The sequence below is a fragment of the Podarcis gaigeae genome (assembly GCF_964106915.1).
Source record: "Podarcis gaigeae genome assembly, chromosome: 8".
NCBI classification, from domain to species: domain Eukaryota; kingdom Metazoa; phylum Chordata; class Lepidosauria; order Squamata; family Lacertidae; genus Podarcis; species Podarcis gaigeae.
The window spans coordinates 89105602-89119292 of record NC_139684.1 but is presented as its reverse complement, the minus strand read 5'-3'; the positions used below and the strand labels follow the sequence as shown (position 1 = coordinate 89119292).

Genomic DNA, 13691 nt, shown 5'->3' with positions numbered 1-13691 from the left:
CAGAAAAAAGCCTCCTCCCCAAACCTTTCACCCGTCCAATTAGAAATGTAAAGCAATTCTGGTTATTCCTGGAAGTGTTATGTGGGGTTTTAATTTTTTGCCCCCTGTAAAGAGGAGGGTGGGTGAGCAGGTCACGCTTGTTGCTGTTCCCTTACTCTCTGGTTTAACACATCAAGGAATTAACATATTTATAGCTTAACTTCTGGGGCATTTCATCTCTCCCCCCAGCCTGCCCACCAGACTTCTCAGCTGCTTAAATACTGGCTAGCTGGCAGCACAAGTTTAAAACGCTAAAAACAGGACCGGGTTTTTATCCGATGTGCCTTGGGCTGCAAAGAAGGTGCTTGAGCAGGGAACGTCTATTGATGCACACAAGGTACGAAATGCTATCATGTCCCAGGTTGCAGCTGGGTCAAACAGCAGCTTTAATGTAAAACCGTTGAGAACTAAGAACGGTGGCCCTTTTCCCCATTCTAGTGTTTTTAACCTTTGTTCTGTGCAGCTTTAAGGTCAGGCTGCAACACAGGATACTTCAGACTTCTCCAACTTGGTGCTCTGGAGATGTTGTTGGGACTACAACTCCCATTGTGCCCCAAACACTGACCATGCGAGGCGGGACTAGGGGGAGTGCAAAGTGCCTGGAGGTCTGCAGATGAAAATGATGGACTATATGGAACTTGCTGAACTGACTGGGAGACTCCGTGACCAGAGAGAAGAGACGGTGGAAGAAGATTGGAAGAAGTTTAAAGAATATTTGAAAAAATATGCTAACATTTAAATCTTAGAATGGCTTTGGAAGTGGATATAGGTTGTAGGGTTAGAAGTTAGAAGATAGTGTATTTTAAAACAGTATTATTTGTAAGGGATAAAATGTGAAGATTCTTATGGCAAAAGTACCGTATTTTTCACTCCATAAGGCGCACCTACTTTTTTTGGGGGGGGGGGGGATTCAAGAAAAAAAATTATTTAAAGGTAGCGCTGAGCAGAGCGCGGAGTGTGTGTGTGGTACTTGCAGGCTTTTCCCCGAGGAGGGAGAAGGGCAGCCCCCCACACACTCCGCGCAGCTCTTTAAGGGGAGCGCGGCTCTTGGAGGCTTTTGCGGGAGGTGGGAGAAAGTGAGAGAGCCTCGCTCTGTCCCTTCCCCTACCTCCCGCAAAAGCCAGGGATAGCCGCAGGAAGCCTCCCTAGGGTAGTGGGATGAAGGCTCCTCGCTGCCCTGCAGAGGCTTCGCAGGCTACCCCAGAGCTGCTCAGGAGCTTGTCAGGGCTGGCGGGGGAAGCCCGGCTTTCCCCCACCCCCAGCCCCAAAAAGCACGCCGGGGAGCACCTCCCAGAGCTTGTTGGGGCTGGCGGTGGGGGAAGCCTGGGCCACCCCCAGCCCCAGGGACCACACATTCACTCCATAAGATGCACAGACATTTCCCCTTAGATCTTAAGAGGAAAAAAGTGCATCTTATGGAGCGAAAAATACGGTACGTGTGATTAAAAAATGGTTAAAATTATGATATATGTAAACTGCTAAAGATGAGGTAATATGAAAATCAGATGGGGGGGGGGACTTGGGGAAGCTCACCTAACAATGTTTAGAAAAAATAAGGACAAGACAATAATCTGTTTGTATTGTTTGTTTTTCTGTTTGTGTTGTTTAGTTGTCTTATAAAATGAATAAAAAAATTTGGAAGAAAAAAAGCAAAAGTGCCTGGAGGTCACCAGGCCGAGGAAGGCTGTACTCAATGACACTTCCACTAGTCATCATCCTCTCCAACTTTCCATCCAGAGCATGCATAAAGCTCTCTTCTACTAGCACTCGGAAAGCTGCCTAGCAGGCCTTAGAAGCCACCAGAGTACCTTTTTCGCTCTCAAATGCACTCAAATCTGGTCCACAGAAATGCCGAGAGCTCATCACTGTGCTGAGAAAGTACCACAAGGGCTAGTTGTCAGGTAAGCATGAATCTTATGGCTTTTCAGCCGCTCCAGTTCCGCTCTGACTGATTAGCCATTACAAAAACTTCAGGAGATAATTCAACTGAAACGTGGAAAACATTCACACGCCTGCAACACAACGGCATCGGTACTGCAAGATCTGAGGTGGGAATTGGCATATTTGTAGGGATGAAAGCATGGGATTCTTAAAACATAAAAAGCCCAAGCGCTGTCTAAGGTATTCTGAGGCACAGAAAGGCCTATGGTACAACATCTCTTTCTCAAGTCTTCCGGTGCTACCAACAAGGGTTCTCCTGTCTAGCTTGCTGTGACCCCAACATATCAAGGGGACTTTTAAAAAGCAGGAAGGATGCTCTGCCTACTCACCGTTATCAAACTCATCGGGGATCTGCAAAGAGAAAAAGAAGGTAGTATAATTCTTTTGACTCCACAGCATGTTTCAAGTCACAAGGCAAGAGCAGAGGGGAAACAGCCTGTGGGTGCGCCTATTTCGCAGTTCATTTATTCTGACCAAGCGTAAGTAAGGCTCAGCTACAGATACTATTTTGCCTTTTATGTCTTAAAACCTCCCCAGCAGCTGTACCCACACCATTTTACAGTTTTCGGGCTTCATCTATTGTTTACTTATTACATTTATATTCTGTTTTCCCCCCCGCAAAAGGAGCCCAGGGAGGCAAACACATCAGCCTTAAAACGCAATTAAAAAAACCACAGCAACATACCTATCCTGAAAGCAAGCAAAGCTGGAGGAAGGATTTTCATGCAAGTGTTTTACTACTTTCAGCTTGTTCAGCCCTATGAAGCAAGAGCCCTGGCATTCCTATTTTATCAGCAATAAAAGAAAATTGGGCAGAGAAGCCCAACCAATTCAAGATTCTGGACCAGGAGGATCCAAATTCCCACCTGGGACCACGCAGCTGCTTTTTACCTTTGATGGGCACCAGAAAACCTTGAAATGGGAAATGCATCTTTATAGGCTTGCTTGGTCTACATTCGTTTTATTCATTTAATTTATATACACCCTTCATCTGAGGATCACAGGATGGTTTACAGTATAAAACTACAAAAATGCATAGCACAATAGCAAGCAAAACCATATCCCACCCCCCACCCCCTGTTTAAAAGGCCATAGATTGTTTAATGAGCCAAAGGCCTAGGAGAAGAGGAACAATTCACCTGGTGCTAAATGTACGTAATGAAGGCCCAAGGCAAGCCTCCCTGGGGAAAGCATTCCACAAAGGGGGGGGGGGCCACCACAGGAAAGGCCCATTCCTGTGTTGCCACCTTCTGGACCCCTCGTGGAGGGGGCACATGAAGAAGGGCCTCAAATGATGATTGCAAGGTCTGGGTAGGTTCGTATGGAGAGAGGTGGTCCTTGAGGTATTGCAGTGTGAAAGGCTTCTATCTCACCACAGATCAATATGTGGATCAATGAGCCATGAGAGATCTAGATAATCTTCAAGGGTGAAGACAGCCCAGGCTGGGCATTCAGAAAGGCACCCTCCTTGACGCCTCCCAACTGTTAGCTTCTAAATAAAAGGACACATTCTACTCATGTAAAAACACCAGGCAGGCTCTACAAATAACCCAGAGATGCATTTTAAAATAAAAGGGCACATTTTGCTCATGTAAAAACACGCTGATTCCCAGACGGTCCACGGGCCGGATTGAGAAGGCAATTGGGCCGGATACAGCCCCTGGGCCTTAGTTTGCCTACCCATGCGCTAGAGCTCTGTAGCAGAATGGATGCATACATTGCTCAGGTGTCTCCAACAAGCCAGCCAAATCTCAACAGTGAAAATGCTCTTGGAACGAGGCTGCATAGCAGCGGCATGACTTCCTTCCTTCCTTCCTTCAATGTTTACAGAGCAGCAACTACCTCAGGGTTGTGGCAGCTGTGGACAGTGGTTTTGTGCTGGCTGTTCCTCCAATGCAGACGGGTCAGTGGAAAACAGGCAGGGTCAAAATGGGCAACAGGAAGGAAGAGTGGCACACACAGAAAACATGGGTTATTGTTGGTTTGTGTGTGTGTGGCGGGGGTGTATTTATTTCCCATAACCCACAGCACCCTTCCAGGAGCAGGGACCTATTTTTAAAAAGGACAGGCAGGATACGGTAGAGACCCAGACACGGAGGAAGCTTAGCAAGACAACGCTTGGGTACAACAAGAGGAAGTGACATGGTTTGGGGGGGGGGTGTTTGCTCTGCAGAGCTGCTGGAAGCCACAACGTGGGTTCAGGAGTTGTCATTGCTGCACCTACGCAAAGATGCCCTAGGGCAGCCTTCGCCGTCTGCCAGCTGTCTGGACTTGCCTCCTGGTGCTGATGCAAGTTGTAATCCAAAGGGCACCAGAGTTGGCGAAGGCTGCCCTAGGAAGACAAGAAACAGGATTTTGATGCAATGGAGGTTTTGTCACGGATTCTGGAGGCGGCACTGAGAAAGTGCAGGACTATGTATGTCTTCTGTTGTATAAAGCTCTTACAAATTGTTTCGATCAATGGTGTGGTCTTCCCTGAGCTATTGTGTAAAGGCAGGGTGTTAAAAGCCTCTCAATTTATATGCCTCTTCCCAATGGAATCTCAATGGGGCCAATGGCATCAAATGAAATTAGTGTGAAAGGTACAGAAACAAATCAGATGCTCCTCGATCAATCTCTTTCCTCTTCGTACTTGCTATCACCATTAGAAATATCCCTTAACTCTTCTCAGGCAGCAATCGGTGAGTATTTGGTGATCTCAAGTAACAGGATAGTTGCCACACTGCAGATTTTAGGCCGTGTGTAGTGGTTAGAAGGTTGGGCTAGGACCTGGGAGACCAGGGTTCGAATCTCCCCACTCAGCCATGAAGTTCACGGGGTGACCTTGAGCCAATCACTCCCCCTCAACCTAACTTACCTCACAGGGTTGATGTGGGGATTAATTGAGGAGGGGGAGAGCCATGCACACCACCTTAAGCTCTTTGGAGATAGGAGATAAATGCAAGAAATAAATAAATGGCAATTCTGCCCAGCTGTGATGCAAAATGATGCGTTAAATGCCGTAGGGGAAAGGAAACTGCTCTGACCCATTTTTCTTCCTCCAGGTTACCACAAATTGTCCCTTGTCCAGGTCTGGCACATCCCACCAGTGACAGACACCCGAGCAAAACAAAGGCATCTACAGTATAGCTATTGGTGAGAGTTCAGCCCACTGCCAAGAGACTACACTTACCATGTCGAAAGCAACAATGAGCATGTCCAGAGTGCTTCTTTGCATTAACCACAACCAGCCATGACTGGGGAACGTACCCCCAACACCTGACACCTCTGCTTTTAGGAGTCAGCTACCACTTCTGAGCTGGGGGTTATTCCATTTTGTGCTTGACAAAGTAACTTGAGCTTTGGGACTGCAGCCAAATGGCCCTCACACCTTTAAGCTGCGGGGCTGCATCAAGGGACAGAGCTGCGCTGTGCAATCAATGAAGAGGCTTCAGCAACCTCCACACAGCATGTTTCTATAAACACTGCCCTAATCGCCCTGACCCTCATGTGCCCCAGGTTTAGATACCATAGAGCCCCCATTTCATTAAGCTCACAGTGCCAACAGATTTTTCAAAGGGTAACTATAGCAGGGAGTTGTTTTAGTAATCCGGATTAAACACGAGTCTTGAAAACTGCTTTTGTACTGTCCAGCTCACTTCTGGGTGTCTGGCGGACGATGGGGAGGCACCCACAACTGAGAAAGCCTCTGCCCTCAAAAAGTTCTATGGGCTGACTTACTCCTTCATGCCCTCTTGCCGCAAGAATAAGCAACACATATCCACAAGTTGAACCTTTGTTACTGTTGAAGGCATTAATAGGATACGATTCTCTCCATCTCTTCTTTCCCAGAGTGCCTCTAACTTCTCCATAGAAAACAAGACCACTTCCTCTTTGGAAAGGAGCCATTCAGACTTGCAAACGTCAGATTAAGATCCAAAGAAATGCAACCAGTTCTACATGCCTAAGGATATTTTAGCAGCCCCATGATTATCACACGGGCACAGCCTGTGAAACAGTTTGTGGTACCCCTGGGGGACGTGTGTGTGTGTCTGCTGTTATACATATTATATTTTTCTCCTATCACGTCTGATCAAACTCCTGTTTGCCTCTGAAGTAGCTCTCTAGTTCTGGGCCTTGGATATTACTACAATATTCGTTTCTACTGTTTCTTAAAAATTCCAGGGATTTCCCCTCTGCATTTATGCCAAAACGATGGTACACCATTGCTTTATTTTCTCTATTAATCTTAACTTAGGAAGAAGTACTCTGTATTTCTGCACTCTAGCATGATGAGCACTGCTTCAGAGTTATCTGCAAACATCCAAATTCTGAACAGGATGTAAGTCTTCAGAGCGGTGGGTGAAGGGGGGGGGGAATCAAGTGAGACTGTCTTCTTAAATGGGTCAAAGCTTTGCATGCATGGATTTGTCCGCCTGAAAGACTTTGCTTTCCAGGTTGCCAAAGTTCTGTGCTGGTTGAAATTCAGGCCCTGCAATTTTTTTTTTTTTACTGTACACTTGTAACAGATATTTTCATTGATGCACAGGGCAAAGACGACTCACTGGAAAAGCCCAGCCCAGTTTGAAAGGCTCTATAGGGATGCACCAGCTGTTTTGAGTGCTGCAGAGTCCTTGAAAGCCACAACAGAATGGCTGCAAGCAAGATTTCATTGTTCGCAGACACAGGCGCAGGAGCCCAGCAGCTGCTGACCTGAAATGGGCAAGACCCCGCTACGAAAACAATGATCCATTCCCCTAGTCAAACAAGCTGCAGAAAGTCTTCCCACAAAGTCTTCGGCGCTGACCTGCTCTGGACAACGTCACGGCGGCTCTTGGCCTTGTGGATACGATGCAAAGTAACTATACCGGGACTGTCCTTGTCAGAGCAGAGGCAGAATCAGGTCCAGAGAAAGGCATCAGTAAGCGCTCTTGGGTGAAACCAATTCTGTCAGTCACTGAACACACACAGTTTATGAATCACTTTGTTTTGCTTTTACTCCGGTGTTTGGGATTATGTAAAATAACCGGGAAATGGCAAGGCGAAGGACTTTAAGGCACAGCAAGACTAATCCAGTGTCTAATCTCCCAACTCCCTTTTGCACAGGGCAGTGGAACATTGGCTTGGCAGGGCAGGAAACTGGAGCTGACAAGTGGGCGCAAGCAGAGAACTGGCAGCTGTCAGAGGCCCTCCAAGCTCCATCTTTCTTGTACTTAACCAAATGCCACCATTGTTACCAAGTCAGCCCAACTGGGCATGTAAATACTGAAGAGAATCCTGGCGCTTGCTGGCCCAAGTCTAGCAGCTCCCCAATTCAAATGGCATCCCCAGAGGCACCATTGTCTGGCTGGGTTTTCGAAGATAGATCTCTATACTGGTTTCAATCCAAGAAGACTCGAGGGATCATAAAGGCTGAGGGATTCTCCGAAGTCTGTCGAGGTCAATGCACTTCAAACCCCGGCACTTCCAGGGAGCACATGCACCCTGACAAGCCTGCTGTGGAACGCCTGTGCTTCGCAGAATATTCTGGCAAATGTTCCAGGGTGCAAAAACAGAGGACTGGCCAGGGCTTTTGGCTGCAATGTTTTCCTGCATGAATTGTGAGTATACCCCACAAGGAAACCATCTAGAATGTCCTCCCCCAACCCAGTGCCCCTCTGATGTTTTGGACTACAACTCCCAGTGCTCTCTGGGGCTGGCGGGAGTTGTCATCAAAAGCATCTGGAGGGCACCAAGTTGGGGGAAGGCCGTTTTTCTATAATATCTCTCCCCAAGCGCCTGCTCACTGCAAGAGATAATGTGCAGGGGGCAGACAAGCTGCCTTGAAAATAAGCTCACACACTACACTACACTGAGGATCCCCATTTGCTTCTCAGAAACCTGCAGAGTGTTGGAGAACACAGTTTGAAAAGCACTGACCTAACAGATTATTTATATGTTAAAGAGTGGCGCTCAAGTTGTTTAGTGCTAGTCATTTAGACTGATGTTCCCCATGTCTTCTGAATCTACTTTGTGGGAGAGGGGTTCCAGGTTCCTTCAAAAGAAAACTAAGACAGAATGTAAAAAGTGCCTCTGTGAGGATACAGGAGGCCAGATAAGCAAAGAAGATCAAGAGAGAGAGGGCAGGATGCTATCCCACTGTAGCCATCCAAACAGACCCAGAGAAGCAGCAGATGGCATACCTGCAATTACACAGACTGGGGTGCATCAGCCAGCAAAAAAGTGTTCAGATCGGTATTTTGTTCCCTGGGTTAACCAGTCTCAGCAATTAGGTGAATCTGAATTTCAGCTCTCTGTGGATGTTTCTACAACCAAACACTTTCCACAGGAATCTCAAACCCAGTTCAGTTTGAAAGTTCAACAGTGCCACCTTGAGGGTTAGATCTGGAAAAGCACACACCACAGACACCAGGGTCAAATACACAACAAGACACCTACACGTGGTTAACAAAAAGGGCCTCTTTTCTACCTGATGTTCATAAGACATCCTTGGAGAAGATGTTAACTTCTTAAACATCAGCTCCAAAATGTTTAGGAGCCGTTAGGACCAAGTAGCTCAAAACACTGTGAACAAACTAATCCAAGCCTCCAAGTCTACAAACTAAGTGCAAGTCTCCAACTTTTAAGCTGCTGAGAGCTAGGAAGTTCTTCTAGCCCTAAGAGATGTGCAAAAATTAAAACAAACAAACTGTCAGAGGTGCAATTCCAGTATGCACAAATATATGGGTTGACCAGGTTCTGAATTTTTTCCAGTTGTGCATCTTGGTGATAAGACATAACAGGAAGCTGCTCTCAATTTCAATTTCCATCTTCTTCCTTGTTGCGCCTAAAATGTGCTATTTTCTAGCTCCCTCTTTTCTCTACTGTCACAAAGCTTCCCACCTTCCAAGGTTCATCTGGATCCATAAGCCTTTTTTCAAGATATCCGTGCTGAAATATTTCTGGAACTCACCAGAATGAACCTAGTTTTGCATTTTGTTTAAAACCAGAAGCTGGAAGATCAATGCTGCGCACATGAAGGCTTGAAGAGTGACAAAGGAAATTTGTAATTAAAAAAAAAAAAGATCAAGAAACTGCCTTCTGCAAATCCACACTTCCCAGAGAAGGAGGAAAAGGAACAGTGTGGGAAAGAGAGGCAGATCAAAGGCCAGCCCCATTTTACAGCCACTTAGGCAAAGATGCCCAGACAAATCAGGTCCCCCTGAAGACCCTCTTGCACCCAGGTGATGCCATGCGACTTGCAGGAAGCTGTGAAGTGTGCCAAGGCCTTTGGAGAAGACACATTTGCTCCAGCACAGGCAGCCGGAGCTTCATTGGGGCCATTCACATGAATGCGACAGGCAGCCTAAAAAGGGCTATTAAAAAAACCAAAGGGGTTTTATTATGGCTCAAGAACAGCAGGTAAGGGAAAAGACACAAATACCTTTGAGAAAGGCAGGCACACAACCACTTCAAAGCATGGCAATTCCCCAATATCTCCACAGAAATTTCAGCTGTGAAAACCCTCAACTCTGCATCCCCTGAATCAGCTTGACAGATGCCATGCTCCCTGTGGACATTCCTATAAAGGGGATATATTTTGCTATAAACTTACAGCTGTGCACATTTCCAGCTTATTCTACTCCAGCAGCCATCGCCCACATTTTGCAGGAAGCCTGGGTGTAAAGTGTGAGTTCAAGGAGAATGGAGCTGCCCTCTGGGGACTCTAGTGCTCAGAGGCACATTTCACTGAACATGAAAGGTAAATTTAGGTATCATGGCTAAGAGCCACAATCTAACCCGCATGAAACGGCTTTCCCTTTTGAAAGCAATGATCAAGTCCTCTGACAACATCAAGCATCAACATCAAGAAAAAACAATGCTGTCCAGGGTTGTAAAGACTGTGGAGAGAATAATTGGGTGCACTCTTCCCACCTTGGATCAAATCTATGCTGCCAGGTGCCATAAGAAAGCTGCAGAGATAGCACATGATAGTGCACACCCCAGAAATGATCTCTTTCAGCTTCTGCCTTCTGGAAGAAGGTACAGGGTTATAAAGACTAGGACTAGCCGCCCGAGAAACAGTTTCTATCCAAATGCGATTTTGGTTTTAAACGCAGTGTAAGGTAGTCTCTATGGGTGTATATTGTATTTAAAAATGGGGTATCAGAGTTTTTAGGAGGCTAACCTGGTTGGGATAGCTGGGATAGCAGGCTTGTTGGGTTTTGAATGTTTTATGTAGATTTTTCAATTTTGTTGTTCTGTATGGGACAATGACAATAAAGATTATCGTATCGTAGAGGCAAATGCAGCAACTCCTTTCCTTCTCTTAGAAAGGGAAGAGACAAGGCATAGGCAAAAGAGCCTTGCATTCTGAGACTCCCTCCACCCCAGCACAAACACTTATGACACGCACCTCTGCAAAAGAGGGCAATTATGCCCGGAAGGCCCTTGTTAGCACAAATGATCAAAAGCAGTAAGCTGGCATGCGCCAGCAATAAGCTGACCTGCTGCCTGCAAAAGGTGAGAAGGAATTTGTGGAAGCATGAAAGGAGCATGTTAGCACCAACTGAAGGAGGTAGGTGGAGGGAAGGGGAGAAAGAAGGGCCATTCACCTGGGAGTGCTCCTTGCAAAGGAATACTGCAGGCAACTTCCCCAAGACAATTTAGCTGCTGTTTACAGCACAGTGAGAAGTGACAGCTTTGTCTTGAACATCAAAAGCTGGCCAGTTATAGAAAGGCAATAAGGAAGTCTTACCCACAGTTCAAAACAGTTAATTTGGGTATGTGACATGCAAGGCCACTAGCACTTCACACCTCCTTCCCTCAAGAGCACTCAAGGCTTGTGCTGCATATCAAAAGAGAGTAGACAGCCCTAATCAGCCTCCTTTAAATGGTTACAGAAGGGTACTAGTGCAGAAAGCAGAGATATCCTCCCCTCCGCCCCACATGAAAAGCTATGGAGGGTGAATCACAATTTTTACAAAGCACCAAAAATTAAGAAGTTTTGACAAAAAACAACACAAATTCTAATCTAACTTCCAAGCTTTGGAATACAATGTTAATTCAAAAAGCCCTACCCACCTACATAGGAGTAAGCTCCAGTATGAGCAAACTTATGTAAGAATGAACAGTTAAAAAGCTGTAACCTCCACAAACACATTTGAACTCAAGGTACCCAAATTAATTGCACTTGCCAAAAGGATCCACTTATTGGCCGGTCATGTTAAAGGGGTGGGGGCTACAAGAAAAAGAGGCCCATGGAACGGGGTCCTTCACAGATATGCTGTAACCCTTAACCACCATCTGAAGCAGGTATAGCTGTTGTGCAATAACCTTGCTTTGCTCCAGGTGTGCACCAATACTGTATTATTTCAATAACAAGCAATTAAACCCAGTAGTATACAGAAGATTGCAGTGAGCTTTATACACTAAGATTTTCCCATCCAGACTCCTACAAGAGATGAAGGAAGCAGACCAGGAAACAAGTGTTTTGCCTATGTTCCCGCTCCTCTCACCAGCAGCAAAATCTCAGAGGAGACCTGTAATAAACCCTCAAATGGGCTATAGCAGGAGGTTTTTCAACAATTAGTCCAATTAAGGCAATCGTTTCCAAAGGGATGCGTTAGGGAGCAAAGGGAGCCAGCAAAAGCCACAGTTGAATATGCAGAGCTACCCAGTTCAAGCTCCCAGGACAACAGGTAGCACAAACTCCCACCAGCAAGGCCCATTCACACATCCATGGCAACATGTGCCTGCTACAATTAGGACCACAAAGCATTTATGGGAACCTGGCTTCAGACTTCTCCCCACAGCCTCTTGCTGGTCTCAGGGCTGAGTCACAGTGGAACAGGAAACAACCACCCACGTCTTTTTTTGGTGGCATAAAAGGGACTTGGGAAAGGTGGGGACTTGGCTCAGGCTAGCTTATATCCTGTGCTTAATGAAGAAACATATGTTCGCTTTGCTCAAAGTTAGGCTTGCCTGGTTTGCTCATATAGTTTGTTCAGGATCAGAGCCAGCGCAAGTGAGAGAGCCTGGAGTGGCAAGAGACATTTCAGAACGGGTGGCGGGAAAGGTATGTTGCAGGGGGCAGATGGCAATACCAGGAAGGAGAGAGAAGTAACTGGGAGTGCAGAAGCACTGGTGCCAGAAACTGAAGTGGTCTTGGAGGCTTGGGAAAGTCTTTTATCAACCAGCTGCAACCCTTTGGATTAATGAAATGCATTATATGAAAGCAGTCTAGAAACCTCAGCTGGTCAAGAGTAGAGAAACAAGATTGTTAAGTGGAGCTGGTTGATATGATATGATATGATCAAATCAAATCAAATCACATCCAGTCCAGTTCTTTACCATCTACTTTGGCTTCCAATCCATTTCCAGGCCCAGTTCAACATAGAAAGTTACCCAACACTGAGGCAGATCAGCAGTGCGGTATTATCTACACAGACTGGAAGCAGGTGGGGGGATCTTTCCCAGCCCTACCTGGTAATTGAACCTGGAATCGTCTGCATTCAAGGAATGTGTTCTAACCTTAAGATATAATAATAATAATAATAATAATAATAATAATAATAATAATAATAATAATTTATTTATTTATTTATTTATACGCCGCCCATCTGGCTGAGTTTCCCCAGCTACTCTGGGCGGCTTCCAATCAAGTGTTAAAAACAATACAGCATTAAATATTAAAACCTTCCCTAAACAGGGCTATGACCCTTTTCATTATGCTAGCGGTAAAAAGTAAAGGTAAAGGGACCCCTGACCATTAGGTCCAGTCATGGCCGACTCTGGGGTTGGGATGCTCATCTCACTTTATTGGCCAAGGGAGCCGGCGTACAGCTTCCGGGTCATGTGGCCAGCAGGACTAAGCCACTTCTGGCGAACCAGAGCAGCGCACGGAAACGCCGTTCACCTTCCCGACGGAGCGGTACCTATTTATCTACTTGCACTCTGACGTGCTTTCGAACTGCTATGTTAGCAGGAGCAGGGACTGAGCAACGGGAGCTCACCCCGTCGTGGGGATTCGAACCGCCGACCTTCTGATCGGCAAGCCCTAGGCTCTGTGGTTTAACCCACAGCGCCACCCGTTTCCCCTCATGCTAGTGGTATTAGCCTTTAAAACTCTAATCATCTTGGGGCTGGGTTACTTCATGGATTGCCTCCTTCCATATATATATAACTACCTTAACATCTTCTGAGGGCTTTGTTTGGGTGACTTCATCAAATGAGATTTAGTGGGTGACTACGAGAGATCTGGCTATTTCAGCAAACGCCACAGCAGTGATGGAACGCCCTACCCTTCTAGGTTTGCAGCCTCATTTTCCCAGGCTTTTTGTGTGTGTGTGTGTGTGTGCTTTTAAGGTATTTTATACGGCTGCTATTCCACTGCAAGTTTTGAACCTTGATTTGCTCTGCTTCTGGTTTTACTCTGTTGTAGAATGATGCTTGTTGTAGTTTGCACAGTAAAGCATCCTGGGAACTGGGCAGTATATAAATGCTGTAAATATTTAAAATTAAATACATCACTTCCTGGCAGACCTGCCCCCCTAAGCAGTGTAATGAATTCTGAAGAGTTACGTGTTCAAGGCTGAGCCCTTCTTGTCATCAATGAGTTTACTGGAGAGCCAAAAGGAGCTGGGGAGAACGAGGTGGAAGGCCTTCCAGGATGCCCTTAAGGGCTGCCAGTCCATGTCTTGCTCTAGACCTCTCACTTGATTTCTGAGCTGAAAACTATGAGGGCCACCTGC

General features: G+C 46.2%; 1 protein-coding gene across 2 annotated transcripts in view; it reads right to left on the bottom strand.

Annotated features, from left to right (window-relative positions):
• The window catches only part of TIMM50 (translocase of inner mitochondrial membrane 50), a gene marked incomplete at its 5' end in the record, with an annotated part of 35664 nt that overhangs the window by 14569 nt on the left and 7404 nt on the right, over positions 1 to 13691 (bottom strand). For both annotated transcript variants that reach the window (XM_083754091.1, XM_083754092.1), the window contains one exon: positions 2310 to 2331. In XM_083754091.1, coding sequence (XP_083610217.1) covers positions 2310 to 2331 — 22 coding nt within the window. The remainder of the gene's footprint in view (positions 1 to 2309; positions 2332 to 13691) is intronic.